The sequence below is a fragment of the Trifolium pratense genome, linkage group LG1 (assembly GCF_020283565.1).
Source record: "Trifolium pratense cultivar HEN17-A07 linkage group LG1, ARS_RC_1.1, whole genome shotgun sequence".
NCBI lineage: Eukaryota > Viridiplantae > Streptophyta > Magnoliopsida > Fabales > Fabaceae > Trifolium > Trifolium pratense.
In genome coordinates, this window is record NC_060059.1 from 43,557,050 (window position 1) to 43,573,730 (window position 16,681).

The 16,681-nt window shown below is 31.9% G+C and overlaps 2 protein-coding genes across 13 annotated transcripts; one reads left to right on the forward strand and one right to left on the reverse strand.

Moving 5' to 3' along the window:
* The first annotated feature begins 1,747 nt into the window (after window positions 1-1,747).
* Window positions 1,748-2,839, forward strand: LOC123884941 (transcription factor TCP11). Its single transcript, XM_045934170.1, has one exon. It carries the CDS (start codon window positions 1,842-1,844, stop codon window positions 2,457-2,459), a length of 618 nt encoding a protein of 205 aa, XP_045790126.1. The 5' UTR covers window positions 1,748-1,841; the 3' UTR covers window positions 2,460-2,839.
* Window positions 2,840-6,979: 4,140 nt separating this feature from the next.
* On the reverse strand, window positions 6,980-14,045 carry LOC123918054 (OVARIAN TUMOR DOMAIN-containing deubiquitinating enzyme 10-like). 12 transcript variants are annotated; one of them, XM_045970081.1, is made up of 12 exons: window positions 13,830-14,009; window positions 12,045-12,138; window positions 11,748-11,941; window positions 11,499-11,650; window positions 10,335-10,408; window positions 9,816-9,870; window positions 9,528-9,602; window positions 9,353-9,426; window positions 9,201-9,249; window positions 7,905-7,989; window positions 7,651-7,707; window positions 6,980-7,540 (listed from the first exon to the last, which is right to left on the reverse strand). In XM_045970081.1, the coding sequence occupies exons 3-12, from the start codon at window positions 11,767-11,769 to the stop codon at window positions 7,476-7,478; spliced, it is 708 nt and encodes a 235-aa protein (XP_045826037.1). In that variant the 5' UTR covers window positions 11,770-11,941; window positions 12,045-12,138; window positions 13,830-14,009; the 3' UTR covers window positions 6,980-7,475. The 12 variants fall into 12 exon arrangements, with proteins under 12 accessions (XP_045826037.1, XP_045825986.1, XP_045826004.1 ...); XM_045970030.1 differs by having other exon boundaries at window positions 11,748-12,138; window positions 13,830-14,045; XM_045970048.1 differs by having other exon boundaries at window positions 6,980-7,545; window positions 11,748-12,138; window positions 13,830-14,016.
* Window positions 14,046-16,681: the final 2,636 nt, after the last annotated feature.

Sequence of the window (16,681 nt, forward strand, 5' to 3'; positions counted from 1 at the left end):
CTTTGTGACGCTCATCTTAAGTAATTTTCTCCACTAACTCTTCAACCACGACAACTAGGTAATATTGAGGATTTTCATTTTGATGTTGGATAGTTTCAAAAACATTAAAAATAACTCCACATCAATCAAAGCTCTACCAGTTTTAAGAAATGTCTTCCAAGGATAAGTGGTATATCTCTATGTTTTCATCCATATCAAGAATCACAAAATCAGTTGGAAACATTAAATCATTAAATTTTACCACCACATCTTTGGGAACTCTATAAGGGTAAGTAATGTAACGGCTAGTCAACGTCAAAATCATTTTTGTTAGCTTAGGCTCCCCTCAAATCACAATATTCATGTTAATAACATATAACGGCAAAACACTTATAAAATATGACAAAATTGAAATTCTCGGAACACCCATGTCTCCAAGTCTGTAACAAAGTCATTGATTTTTTTTTTTGACAATGACAAAGTCATTAATTGAATATACACCGAGTCGAATCTAATCTACCAATTTGAACTGAACAAACACCACACCAAAACGAAACAACAAAATAAGTGATCTTAAATTTCCTCTACATTGTTTGAATCTTTTCTTAAATTCATTTAAATTAATTAAAACTTTTACTAATTAAATTAATTTCTTTTGACGGAGACTAATTAAATTAATTAAAACTTAGAAAGTCAGTCAAAATAAAATTGTATCTTATTAAATTTATAAAAGTGGGTCAATAAAAGTTTAAAAAGTTAGTCAATTTTTTTTCCTAATAAATATTGAAAAATTATAATAAACAATTATGTTTGACAAAATATTTGCTCATATCCACTTTAACTGAATTCAAAGTTGATATTTCGTTTGTGTAAAAAAAGGAAAAAGTTAAAATTTCGTAATTTAGATTTGAAGTAAATTTCATCGTAAATTTTCAATAAGTTTTATAGTTCCTTGACGGTAAGTTTCATAGTTATTAGTTCTCCATGTAGAAAATCAATTATGTTTGAAATATATATGTATTTAGTCGGTTTTAGGGTCAGATACCAAGTTTTTTAAAAAAATATATATAGTACTTAAATATAAATTTTTTACTTACACCAATCAAAGTAAATTCTATTATAAATCCTCCATGAGATTTATCGTTCGTAATGACTTTACAACAGAGTTTTTTTTTTTTTTTTTTTACAAAAGAGATTTTTATTCTTAGAATTATAAAAGAAAAAATATTAAAATTACTGTAATACTTTTTTGACACATAATAAAATTAGTACTAAAAAGATAATCATAATAACTTTCTACTTCTCCTTAAAAGAAATAGAGAAGTAGAAAATTGTATTTGACTTTATTTCTCCTTAAAAGAATTAGAGAAATAAATTAAAGACGTGGAAAATAACGAGAAATTGGGTCAAAAACACAATTTTTTACTACTTTTAAGGAGGAAAAAAAAGTGAAAAATAAGTAGGGTCAAACAGACCCTAATATAAGACAAATTTTATTTTTTAGATTCGTTGAGAACCTAATGTATCTAGTTTATAATATGGACTAGATACGTTAAATTATCAATGAATTTAAAAAGTAAAAACTCTAATATATTAAATACCATCTAATTTTTTGGATAAGAACAAATATTGTATTTGTGCTTTAGTGAAAAAAATAAAATATTGTATTAATTAGTGGTAGTGAAGAGGCCCACTAACCTGAAATGAACGCTACTATATAAACCACTCACTGGGCCTCACTTTGTCATCAAAATTAATCTAACCCAATTCTCTTTTTCTGAGAACGACAACACTTTTTCATTCTCATCACTTTCACCAAAAACCCTAAATTCACAATCTCCAAATCAATTTCAAACCCTACAATGTCTTCACAAGTTGTTTTCCAAACATTCTCTCAATCAGAAACCAAACCCTCCACCGTCTCCACCACCACCGTTGCCACCACCAGTTCTGATCCCAATGCTCAACTTACCACCGTCAAAAGAAAAACCTCCTCTCGTTCCACCAAAGACCGTCACACCAAAGTGAACGGCCGTGGCCGCCGTGTCCGTATGCCACCTCTCTGTGCTGCCAGAGTTTTCCAGCTGACACGTGAGTTAGGTCACCGTTCCGATGGTGAAACAATCGAGTGGCTTCTCCGACAAGCTGAACCGGCTATCATCGCTGTTACTGGTACCGGCACTGTCCCCGCCGGTCCGGTTTCAACAACCTCGCCGGCGTCTTCTTTCTCCAGGCCGTCTGTGTCCTGCAATGTTGCTCCGCCGGTGTCATCTGTTGGTCCCAGCGGTGGTGGAATGTTTGCTGCTGCTGCTCTCCCGCTACAGCAGCCGAGTTGCCGGCTTGATCTATGTCCGCCGTCTGGAATGGAGTATGCTGTACCGAATCGGTACCATCATATGCCGTTCACGGCGTTGCTGTTGCAACCGAGTTCGGTGGAGGAGAATCAGCAAGAAGAATCTCTGAGCATTAACGAACAATGACATTGCTGTATGATTGTGGAATAGCATTGAGATTTAAGGGTTTCTCTCGTTGTTATTATTATTATTATTATTAATATTTTGATTAATTTTAAGGTTAGTTTTGGAGTTTGTTGAAATCAACAACAACAACAACACAATGTGTAAAAATGATTAGAGAAAGCTCATGAAGTACTATTAGTATGATCTATATGATGATGGATCGTTTATAAAAATAGTTCTAAAATGTAGTGTATCAACTTCTATGTTACTCTTTGCTGTTGTGTTGGCTGTTGGACATGTACTTACAAACTTTGGATTTGGACCCACTAATGATCAAATGATCAATCAATGAATTAATCAAGTTCTATGATGATTGGGAAGATAAACGATTCTGCCCATAAAATAAAATAGAGTTCCGACACCTTTCGGAAGACATGAGTACTTGAAGTTCTTAGTCTATGTATGTTTTGAAACTGGAAGATTAATTCGATGGTGGCCCAATCCTTAAATTGGTTAGTGATTGTAACTATTGTCGACAATATTTTTTAAAACAAATTTTTTTTTTAAAAAATTATGACTTTTATAGGTTTTTACAACTAAAACAATCCTCCCTTCCTACACAAATATAATAAAAAAAAACTTCAAATTTTGAACACAAATTGTCAACTACTTTTAAACTAATTAATACTACTATTTCTAGGCTAATGTTACGGTAGACCACCTTTACAAGTGGTTCACCGTGGACAAATGATCTATCGAATATGAATTTTACGAAATTATTCACTGTTGGATTGAAAGTTTATATCGTATAGATCATTCATAAATTTTTAAAATTTTTTTGAAAATCATTTGATATGTTATTGAGACACATCAATATTTACATTATTTAATAAACCGTTAATCTTGATGTGTCTCAATAACATATCAAATGATTTTTAATTTTTCTAAGTTTTTCTATGGACGATCGATATGATATAAACTTTCAATCCAACGGTGGATTTTGTAAAATTCGTATTCGTTATAATGTTATTCATGATTGGTCCACCATGACCACTTAATGAAGTGGTCCATATTAGAATTTACCACTATTCATAATATATCCTTATATAATCATCTTACTTTTCAAAAGTTTATGTGATTTCCCAGTCATAAATCACTTTTCAAAGGGTAATATAGTAAACTTAATTCATGTTTTGCATTAAATTAAGAAAATTAAGTACACTTAACTAAATTTCTTAAACACCGCGTAAACGGTTATTTTTTCTTATATTTGTGTCCGGAGGGTGTACTTCCTCTACTCCTTATTATAAGAGAAGTTTTACTTTTTAGGTTTATTGTAAAACTAATGTATCTGGATTATAATGTTGTCTAAATACATTAGTTTTACAATGAACCTAAAAAAATAAATTTTTTATTATAATAAGGACTGGATGGAGTAATATAATTGACGTTAGTTCTAGTTGGCCATCACTTAAGTTATTACCGTTTAATTTTTGTTATTTTAATCAAAGAAGTATCACCAAAGATAATCATTAACTTATACTTTTCGATAATAACGTATTGGCGTTAAAATTTTAAATATTTTTAAAATATTGATCCACGATTCACCACTTGTAAAGGTGATCCATATTAAAATTTTCCTATATTTGATTATATCCTCACCCGGATACAAGATCTCTCTTCGAAAGAAATGTGCATCAAAGGAGGAAGAGGAGAATATATTTTATTTTTGTAAATCGGATATTTTCTTTGCGCAATTGTGAAGACTGGTCAATAATATCTCTTTTCTTGGTTTGATAGATATAACATTTAGCATTAGATAAGATAAATGAATTATAAACATAGAGAGACACGATGTGTTAGGACATTCCTCATCCACATTCTTAAAACAACACAAACAATTAAGCAAACTAAGATTTTAATATCAATAAACTTTGAGAAAATAGAAACCAATAGAGTAGTACCAAGCCAATAACTTAATCCAAGCAACTAAGGTCCTAAGCAAATTTCTTCCACAAGTGATAAGTGGGTTGAGGAACCACAATCTTTAAATCTACCCAATTATAAATCATTTATTTGGCTTGTGGACGCGAAATTCAACTATACGGGTTCTTGAAATTGGTTAAACTCACCACATGTGAAGGATTCATTTGTTGAGTGGAGAAGAAGAGAGACTGGTTTGCTGCAGCCACTATTAGATCCTTGCTCAAAACATTTTCCATTACATTTAAACATCTTCGGGGCTTTACATCAAACACCATATGAGTAAACTTAAAATGGACTAAACTTAAGCACACAATACAAAACAGATAAAAACAATACAACACAATAAAAATAACAGATCCACAAACATAAGCTCTTAGAAATTTCATTTCTTACGATGATAGTGGCTCCGGTGGTGCCTTTTCTCATAGCCACTGATCCCCAAATGCTTGGTCAGTGAAGTTGGGTTTCGATTTAAGATCACAACAGCATGCTTGATTCGTGCAAGGAAAGAGTGGTGGTTGTTGGTGGAGGGAGGATTGAACATTATGGAAGTTGGTGGTGGAACAATGAAAGGAGACAACCGAGATGAAGAAAGAAGAAAAACTCACATAGATGGGAGAAGGACCTCCACAAGGGAGAGGACAAACTCCATTTCGAAGAGGATCAACTCCTACGGCAAAGGAGGGATCCCTACTAGAGGTGGTGCGACGCTCAACTATTGTAAAACCAAAAACTCTAATTTCTAGAGAGAGTGGAGAGCTCCTCTCTTGCGGCTTTGTATCTAATCAGTAATCTCTTTAGTCTTTGTGGTTATGGGACTCAAAATGATGCATGTCCATGTTTAGATTAAAATTTGAGACCTTAGTTGAACTAGAAAAAGACATATACCACTCATCTAAAATAAGAGGTGATTAATTAACATATAAAGTATGACATTTAGACCTTAAACTAAAAAAAAAAAAAGTATGACATTTAGACCAACACTCATCAATGACGAAACGACCTCATTCGCCCTCACATTGATAATCGTGACTCGGCGCCAGAGGCCTATAAATACTCCTTTAATGCAAATAAAGGAGGCTTATGGGTTAAGTCTAGTCAAGACCCAAACAGCTCGAGTGTGGGTGTTGGACTCAAAGGAGGCATGACAACATCAAACAAATGTGTCCCGATTTCGTGAAGGCTTACTTGTAGCAGTAGCCAAAAGAAGAAAATAAAGAGAAAAATAACAACCAAACTTATCATCAAATGGAGGCCATATTTTCATAATACTACATATCTACCAAATTAATATTTGATCAACAACATTTAACATATCAGAGAATGAGAGGTCAGAACGAAAACTATATGATGTCGTATAATGACAACATCACGAAGTTACAACTAAAGAAGGGATGGAGATGTGACTTAGTAAACTATGTTTTAAGTTACATTAACGAACTTTCCAATTTTGCCCTTAAACTTATTTCGGAAAGCGTTTTCCAATGCACAATTTTTTCGGAAAATGTCCCTTTATATGCATTCGAACATGAAATTGTCAGTTTTTTATCCTATTTTATATTTTCCTGTATTTCAGAAAATGTTTTCCGTTCTACAAGTTATTTCGGAAAACATATTCCAAAACAATTTTGGAAACTATAATCCAAGAGGCCAGAAACGCTAGTTTTATATGATAGTAATTAGGGATGACAACGGGCTCCCATGAGTGCGAGTTTGACACTTACCAAACCCACACCCGAAATCATCACCCAAACCCAAACCCAAAGGCTATTCGGGTGGAAAAATAAAACCCACGCCCACACTCATTGGGTTCGGATTTTTTCCACCCAAACTCAAACCCGCAGCGCATTTGAAAATAATTTGCAAATTTAAGAAATTAAATTACAACATAGACTTTGAATTAAATTACAACTAAAATTAAGGTCTTCCAAGGAAATTCAAACATAGACTTTCAAGAAATTAAATTACAACTAAAATTACAACATTTACTTAACACTGGTAATTAGGTAATTTAACATATTTCGGGTGGGTGTATAGGTTTCGGGTGTGGGTTTGACTGATAACAAACCCACACCCATATTATCGGGTGTCAGTGTGTCACCTGAACCCAAACCCAGTCAACTCGGGTTTCGCCCGTTGAGTTGAGTTTGAGTTTGGGTAGATCTCTCGGGTTTGAGTTTTTCTGCGATCCCTAATAGTAATATATTTCAATGTCTTCCATCATACTCATGGTGATAAGTTTTAAAGGCTACTTAGAGCTTGCAATCGAGCTTTACCACTTGCTGATGAATAGTTGGCTAGGGGTCGTAGTATATGAGATTTGTCCCCTTTACCACTTGCTGATCATGATATTCATATGCTGCTTAGAGATATACGTACTATGATGGTGAATGACACTTTGGACAACTACAACAAAGCTTTCAGAGGATTTTAAGGAGTACTATTTTATAGCATATGATTCTGAAGATATATTGATTGGAATGACATAAATTATATGGTAAATATATTAAGCTGCATACACAATAAAATGAAGCATCTTATCATAAATGTTGTGCTATCTGAAATCTTACTTACATCGTTACACTATAAGGGGAAATTGTAATATTGGGATTTAATCAGCATTAAAAAGACTCCCTAGACTATTGTGATTGATAACATCAAAAGATTTTCATGTGACACAGTATTGCATTATTGGAGTACTGCTATGTTTTATAGATGTTACAAAAAAGTAATGCATCAACGAAACAAGTAAATCAATGAAAAAAACAAAATCTTTGGCACAATAAATTATGTAATTTATTTACCTGTTACACTTTAACCCTTTATGTATAAAAACTGATTTATTTCAGAAAACATCCAAAATGCCAATGCATAAATCATCAGCATTGAAATGGGATAAATTTGGATATGGAATCTTTATTGACTGTTTGGCTAACTCTTAGATGAATTTATTTGGATATAAAATCCAATGGTCCAACTCCAAAATGCAGGGGCACCAAAACTTTAGGCACAGATGCAGAATGAAAATTGGTGTTCTCTAGGCCAGCCACACTATTGATGCTTGGTCTCAAAGCTCCACCACCTTTTCTTCTTTCTTGACTCACATGAAGTTATATCTGAACTAATACATGATATATCACCAAATCATACACTATATTTGGGAAAGAATAAACAAATGAACCTCATAAAGATTCAAACTAAGTATGAAAAGTTTGTAAAGATATACCTCCTTGAGGATAGATGGAGTTGTAATGCACCTCTGCCCAAAAACTTATGAAAATTACTGCAACAAAAACACATTATGCATATAATTATATGATGAACAATAAATAAAAGGTCCTAAAGTAATCATTATGAGCCACCAAAAAGTTGGAAGCACCAATGATAATAGAAGAATGTCCAATTGTGTTTAAGGTTCAGAAAGATTTCAAGAAACAATGTAAGGGATATGCTAAATCCTCACTACTAAGAAAATCTTACCTCCTTTTGGCTTCTCAAAACTAGGAAGAATCTCAATGCAACATGTGTCCTTGAAAGAAGTCATCAAAAATATTCTTACACCATACTGGAGAGAGAGAAAAAATCAGTGGTGTCAGTCGCAGTAAAAGGCACATCATTATATTACATTGTTAATTTCAAATATTATATTATTGTAAACTTCACAATTGCATCATTTGAAGAAACTGGCAGAAAATGGCAAATGAAAATGTAACTCATGCACAATTGAAAGGAGAATGATATGAACAGACTTATGATCACTTTGGATTGACTTATTTTATTTGAGCTTATTTACTAGAGCTTTGCTATATGGTGCGAAGAATACAACTCACTCACGACCGAATACGATGCAACATGGGTAGTCATTTATGTTTTTAAAATGAATAAAAGTAATACATGGATAAAATAAAGATTTCATCCAAAGGCTAATATGAATCCGTTGCCCCTTCCCTCGTACCATTTATTTTTTCCCTATTTACTAACATAAACACGTATGAGACTGTTTAGGAGAGCTTGTGAGATTTTGAGATTTTCTATGCTCTGGATAAACTAAAAGAAATGGGAACCGGTGGGACACACAGTGGTTTCTCCCCTCCCTTGAGTTCGGTATGCAAAAGTCAAGGATCAAACTCATGACTACACGCTTAGGTATTTGTGGTGCACTATTAGATACAATAGACCTACAAGATTTAATGGTTTATTTTTTGACAAAATAAATCAAATAGTTACAATAAAAAATAATAATAATAATGAGGTCTATGGTGTACCCACCTACAATGTTGGTACACCTTAGACATTTTAGGTTAACAGTTAACGGAAGGGACTGATTTGATTAACATGAGTTTAGATAAGGGACCTAAATGTAACAATAATTAGTTATGAGACCAAAATGAAACCAACAAATTAGTTAAGGGACCAAAAGAGCAATTTAGCCTTTCTTTTTTAAAATAGGGACTAAACTCAGAAGATCCCAATTTTATAGGACTAACAACGTATCCTACATTTAATATGTACTGGAAAATTGAATTTATTTATTTTTTAAATAATTGTATAAAAGTTTGTAATGTTTCATTTTTTACCTAAAATTTTGTAGCATTTCATTTTTTGATCTCTTATTTCTTTTCATCTATTTGTCTGTATTTTCTTATTTGTATTTCCCTTAATTAAGTAGTTTATCTAATCAGGGCCTTAAAAGTTTAGTAAGTTGATAGAAGTCTACAATGAATAGTAAGTCCAAACAAAGTTCTATAGAAGTATAGTAAGTTGCAAAACTCATACCAAATCTGCAGCTGCTTGAAGAGTGACATGATCGCCCCATTCACCACTCCTAGGTTTCATTCAACATGAAAATAAAAGCTGCTACTAATTAGCTCTTATGAAATATTTTATATTGGTACTTAGATAGAGGAAAGAAATAATGTAAATATTACCTAGACATATTTTCCAAATATTCACTAAATTTCATGGGAACGTATCCTTCATAAATATCTGGATGAGACTTTAGCTGTTTGATAAAACCATTAATTAATCAGAATCTACGAATAATGCACAAAAATATCACAATTCAAGTGAGCATGATGAAACATAATTTGCTAGACAACGAACCTGATTTACAACTTTCCGTCTCACAAACTTATGGTTATCAGGAGTGTTATACAATTGATCAGATAATGCACGAAACTGATAAGAAATAAAGCTAAAAGAATTATTAATTGATGAATGTAGAAACTTATCAGCTGAAATGAATTTTATGATTTGAAATGTAGAAATAAAGTCACTCTGCACACATCGAGGAATGAAATTGTGAAAGTGAATATATTTTTTTTTTTTTAAAACTTGGTATCCGGCTCTAAGACCGACTAATTGTGAAAGTAAATATTGAAAGCAACAAACCTGACAATTTCCATCACCTTGTACCTTATGCTCCACAAAGTCATATAATCGCAATCTGTTTAAAAAATATAATTGATTTAATTTGGCATGTTGACGTTGAGTACAAAGAAAATGTAGACAAGACAAATAATTCTTTGACAATAAGGGGCTGTCAGTTTTATAAATTAGTTTTACACTGATATACAATAGGAGTCATTTATTTTTCCACTTCACACAACCTAATTTCTTAAGTTACAAGTATAGGCTGACATTTTATAATGACTGTTTCTCATTGAACACATGTGTAAAGGTGGTTTACATTGCAGTGCATCCCCTTTAAACTCTAATTTTAAACTAGTTTAAACTTTGTAGAGTGTGAAAGAACAAAAAAAAATGGGGCATGCACACATACAAAATGAAGCCCACCTATGACAACGGTTCACTGTAATGGAAATTAATAAAGCGTTGGATAATGATAAAACATCATGGAAGCATTTTTATTAGCTTTAAACCAAATAGAAATACGCTTATGACTATTACCTATCCAGAAGCCTTTCATGATCCGATGTTGCTTCATCAATAGAAGGAATTTCTCCATTAATTTTTGGAATGTGCTACACAGGATGATAAATAAAATTAACAGGTCATACAACTGATCAAAAGAAATGAACTTTCTAATATCATAAGATATGGTGTTAGGAAGCTAGAGAAATTGATAGAAAGAATAAAAAGAAAAGTGATTTTATTGAGTAATAGGTTGAGAGTAGGATAGGGTCAGTCTCTGAGGTCTCTCTTCCAAGGATTTCCCCTTCATAAAGGATTTCTCCTTTCACTTGCAAAATTTTATAATCTACTCAACGAATCCCTTAATCTGATTTTCACTTATTTATATTCCCTTCTAATCCTTTCTAACAAACCTAACTAATGGACTAACCAACTAACAAAACAATTGCCCTTGTTCTATCATAAGGATACATCCTAAAACAAAAAAAATTACCACATATGGAACTACTAAAACTGAGTGTTTGAAGAAACCACTATGCAAGAATGAAGGCAATACAAGAATAGTAGGGTTTGTTCGATTGGATAAAACACTTTGTTTTCATTTTTAATAACAAAGGTCACCTTGCTTTTAGTGTGTTTCTCATTTTCAAAGAATTGTGCAGGAAACAATGAAAATAACCTTTACTTTTTCACTTTATCTTGTACAAATATTTGAAAACAAGAAATGGAATGAAAACAAGATGAAAGTTTTGTACTGAAAAATGAAAACAAAAAACGTTTTCTGATACCAAACATGCCCTTAGTATTTTTTATGTTTCTACCCCACCCCCTCCAGAAATGAACACTTTGTCTCAAAGTGGAAGATTCAAACTACTAGAAGCTACTTTTGTTCATCATCGGTGTGTATAAGACTGGTTATTTAACCATAGGAATAAATGATTTGAAAATCCGTAGTTAAAATTTAAACAAAAATAAATAAATAAATAAATAATGACTCACTCTAAGTATTAAATTATGTAATGAATTGAAAATGTAGTTTGGAAAGAATATTATTGCTACATCTTAACAAAAATAGAACATAGTGAATAAGTTGTTTAGTACAAAATAACCATTTTTTTTTGACAAAAGTACAAAATAACCATTAAAAGGTGACAAATATATAATTATCGATTCACTCATAAATCAAGAAGCTAGACATACAGGTATGGGAGTTATCTCATTCAATCTCCTTCCTATTTCATCATCAAATGGATAATTGTCAACAAGCTCCAATGAGCATCCCCCAACTTCACCAGGACTACTTGAACTAGAAGTTTCTACATCACCAACTCCTTCATGGACATAATCATGACCTGCACATGTAAAATTCTGATTGAATTAACCAAATTATGCAAAAACATAAATTCAACTATACATAAGAACACAACAATTTTATACATTTACCGATACCTCCTGAACAATAGTTCATCATCGGTGTGTTATGCCAATCATATGAAGGCACAGAAGCATTAAACTGTTCTACATCTGCCTGTGAATAACTTGAACGCTCATCAGCGATCTCAAGCTGTGAAAACTCTTCTTGAAGAGTCCGTGCAATGATCTCATCATTCTCTACTTGGTTACTTTCAGCAGAATCATAATTGCTGTGAAAGTAGTGTTCATGGTAGACATCACCAGTGTCATGTTGAATTATGTCACCATAGTATCCAGGACTATAACAAGGATCGACATCAAATAGATTCATACCCCACTGAAAAACATCTGAATGCTCATGTAAAGCCATCTTTAAGTATTAACAATGACAGTGAATTTGAATGTCTTCTTTAAAATGATTCCACACCTGCCAAAATAAGTTTTGCATTTAGAGATTGGAGCTTTAGCTGTAATGAAGACAACGATATACTATCATGAACAGATGACAACATGAAATACATCAAACCAGGTATTGTCTGTCAAATTAAAGAGTACCAGTGAGGACAGAAATTAAATAATGCAAATCAAAGAATGTAAATCTCCAAAAAGAAAGGGAAAATATACTTGTTTGTCCTGTATACTAAAATTAGCATCAGAATGGTTTTGACAAGTTAAATTTTTTATTATATACACTCTCATGCTCTATGGCTGCCATTAAACTTTAATGAAAAAAATAGAGCAAAAGAAAAATCAATGGTCACAAACTTAACTATCTGGATCATAACTATCTGTAGAGAATCTCCAAATGCAGTAACAAACATAACTATCAGTTCCGGCACAACTGACCAAAGACTCTACCTTTCAACTTCAGACATGGAATTGACTTCAATTTTAGTTAACACAAGTTATAATACAGTCACTCCAGTGAGATAATATGATGCTAATTATTTGAATAACAAAAGAAAATGATAATTGATTTCAACAATGCGAATATGCACTTAAATATCTGCTTTGATTTATGGTTTTGGGAAGGAATTGAAGATATCAAATGCACATAGCTTCAGTAGGATTGACCAGAAAGCATTCTTAATGGAAATGAATCCTTCTAATGTTAAAATTCAGTATCATGTTATATATATATCTCGCTTCATAAATGTTCATAAAATAGGATCTGAATTATTTAATGACTATTAAGAGAGAAATATAAACAAAATTTTCTCATCATAAGGCCATGTGGAGAGGATGAATCCAGGGTATATAAAAAAAGCATCAAGCATATGCTTCATTCATAATTATTAAGATCAAACAACTGCATCCTTCCACAAAAGTGTTTATCATATAAGTGCTTATGTATAAGCTTTTTCTATAACAAAAGATAAAATAAAGTCAAATTATATAAGCTCTAAGTTGTTTACACAAGCTATCTCGGAGAGCTTATAGAAATAATCTGAAAGCAACTTATGGATATGTCATAAGTTGTTTCCGTAAACTCTCTCTGCTTGGCGCTGGACTTGGTAGGGATAACCACGGTTCGATCCCTCGCAACTGCGGTCGGGGCAGAACTGACCCCAAACCAGATTAGGTGGTTCAGTGGACTGGATATTGGTGGTGGAGAAAAAAAGGCTTTTTGGTAAAAAAAAAAAAAATAGCCGATAACTTAATCCAAACAGGTCATAGTCTTCCTACTAAGATTTGCATCAACTGTCCAAGGAAAATCAAAACAAACTTCTCCAGCTTTATTATTACCTGGATCATCATCAACTAACTCGAATCCGAATCTCTATGTTATAAAAAGGACAACATGCACAAACTAATCCATACCCCCATAACGTGATTGTGTAATAAGATACATCAAGTATTGTTGCATCTTTCAATTCAACTCTAGCAAAAACAACAACATGAACCATAATTGAAACCCAAAAAAATCAACCTAATTTTTAAAACAAAGTCATAATAATACTAATACCAATTGAACAAAAAATAAAAATTCAAAGCAAAACAAAACAAAATATTCAAACTTGGAATACAAATACCAAAACCAAATGATCTGATACAATACAATAGAATTAAAGAAAAATCACAAACAACGCAACAAAGATGAAAACTCTCATATCATACCTTTGATTGAGCAGCAACTCAATTAAGAAATGAGAGGTTAAACATGAGAAGCATGAAATTGAAGATAAGGATGAAGAAGAATTGAATGTTGTTATTTGTTGAAAAAGAAAGAAGAGAAAAAACGCAGTTTGACGCGTTTATATAGAGTTCGATGTTTGGGCGGCATTTTACTATTGGATTTGTTTAATTAACAAGAAAATTGATAACATCTAAATCAACATAAATTAATTGCCTACCATATGATTCAATTAATTAATTAAATTTTATTATGGTTGTAAGGAAGCTTACGAATGCTATGTAATTTGACGGTTGTGATTGGTTGCTGAATGAAGAAGGTATGAAATACAATGACTGTGATGTGATTGGTTTGGTGCAGTATTGACTAAATGGTTTTTTTTTTTTTTCCGGTTTGAAGCAAGACAAATTGTGGTGTATTAAGAAAAGAGAAAATAGGATATGCAATCTTAGTTAAATACAGTAATAATTATGTATTTTTGTTAAATTACTCTTTATAATATCTATGTCGTCACGGAGACCGATGTTTGATTTTTATTTGATGTCATGTAAAATTAATTTACAGTGTTAGTATGTGTCCATTAAACTTTTTAAGAAAAGTGAGAATAAAGAGTAAAAAGAAAAAAGAATATGTACTGACGGTATAAAATAATTTTACACTATTAACCAATCACTCTCATGTTTTTCGCGCCATGAATAAAGAGTATTGAATGATCGTGTACAACTATTTTACACTGTCGGTGCATCTCCATTAAACTCGAGAGTTTAAAGCATGTGTATTGTCGGTGTAAATTAATTTTACATAGATACTCAATGAGAATGGTTTATTCTTCCATGTCATACCATTAAAGTTGAATAGAGTCAATAATGTCATGGAATTCAAAATTGTTATTGGTTGATCGTGTAAAATATGTTCACAACATATCTGTTAGAGTAGGTTTGAATGGAGGAATATTTTGAAAGAGAAAATGGGACATGCACTAACAATGTAAAATTACACAGTCATCCAATAACGACTATGTATTTCATTAAATCACCTCATATTGACATGATGTGGAAGAATAACCTACTTTACACCGGCATAGTTTTTTTTTCCAATGGCAAAACACTACGTAGGTTCGTTAAAGTCTTTAAAAAATGCATGTATTTATTTACGAATTAAATCAGAGAATTATAATTAAAATGTTATTTTGTCAAGTACTTTAGTGACTAGAAAATTCATCTTAAAGATGAATAAGTAAAATATCTAAGGTTCGAACTCCAATTCCTATCCATATAGTGCAATGTCCATAACAACTGAGATAAGCTCATAATGTAGGGATGACAATTTGACCCATACCCAGAGGGTACCCATAATGGGTAGGGTAAAAACCCGCATTTTGGGTACGGGCATGAGTATGGGTAATTACCCGCAAAACTGAACGGGTATGGGTGCGGGTACGGGTACCTTAGTACCCACCCCGCCCCATACCCGCATAATATATATTTATTTATTTTATTTATATTATTATATTATAATATACGTAAATCAATTTAAAATAATACAACTCTACTAAACTATTATATATTTTTAATAAAAATGTTTATTTATAACATAATATAAAAATAATGTGAATATTTAACATAAATATGAACTTTAACATAAGGTTAGTAATAATTTTGTTTATAATTTTCATTAGTCAATATTAATATCTTTGAAATTTTTTTAATTCTATTAAAATTATATGATATTTTATAATTATCAATTTATTTTTAGTAAAAATGCGGGTAACGGGTACGGGTATGAGTACCTAGGTACCCATAGGGTATGAGGACGAGGGCAAAAGTTGTTACCCACGCGGGTATGAGAATGGGTACGGGTATTTTTTCAATCTGCGAGTATGGGGACGGGTACTATAGTACCCTACCCATACCCTACTCATTGTCATTCCTACCTCATAGAGACATCTCTTAATTTTTTTTTTTTTTTTTTGGTACATGACATCTCTTAATTTTTAATACACATTAAAATGTTTTAAAAATAATACACATTAAAATGAAGATATTTTATTTACCTTACGGTATATGTCACCGCAAAGGATCTATATTATTTCCCATTTTTAAGGTCACATACTAAGACTAATTGAAAGAGAATCTTTATATCATTATGCGGACTGCACTGACGGTACAATATTCGTTTTCTGTCATTAATCAATGAATAAGTTAACTCAATCACGTGTGTGACTGTGAAGGTTTGAATCAGAGAATAATTTTTTTTTTTAAAACTTTAGGTCTTAGGCATGCACAGAGTCACAGAGATTACAAATCAAGATTACCAATTTGATTTATAAAATTAGGAAAATGCTAATTAGTGTCCCTGGAGCACTGGTTAAGGAACTAAATAAGGTATGAATGTATTGGAAATTGTGTAATATACTTTTTATAAGTATAAAAAATGCTCTTTTCAATGCAAAAATTATTCCTTTTGGTATCCTTAACTAGTGTTCCGAGAACACCGGTTAGCATGACCCATAAAATTATAATCCTTCCCTTGAGTAATCATTACCAGTTATAATTAGCACTTAATTAACGTGGTGGTTGGATCCTAATTAAACATATCAATCGAATCACAGTTTGAATATCGGCTAAATATATATTTTGATTTCTCACAAATTTCTGAAAGATCAATTCGGATTCTACAAAAATAAAACTTACATTAACTTTTAATATTTTCATTTCGACACCAAAGATAGTCCTTGATTCATTATAACAACCACCGTCTTCGGTATAAAAATGTATGGGCTAAGTTGAATTTTATTTTCGTTAGAAACATAATTATCTCGTAAGAGATCAAAATG

Coding starts and splice junctions, on each gene's coding strand:
- LOC123884941 (XM_045934170.1), top strand. CDS start 1,842: ATGTCTTCACAAGTTGTTTTCCAAACATTCTCTCAATCAGAAACCAAA.
- LOC123918054 (XM_045969993.1), bottom strand. CDS start 12,081: ATGGCTTTACATGAGCATTCAGATGTTTTTCAGTGGGGTATGAATCTA. Junction 9,427..9,527: donor GACGGAAAGTTGTAAATCAG/GTTCGTTGTCTA, acceptor TTTATCAAACAG/CTAAAGTCTCATCCAGATAT. Junction 7,990..9,200: donor TTCAAGCAGCTGCAGATTTG/GTATGAGTTTTG, acceptor CTCTCTCTCCAG/TATGGTGTAAGAATATTTTT.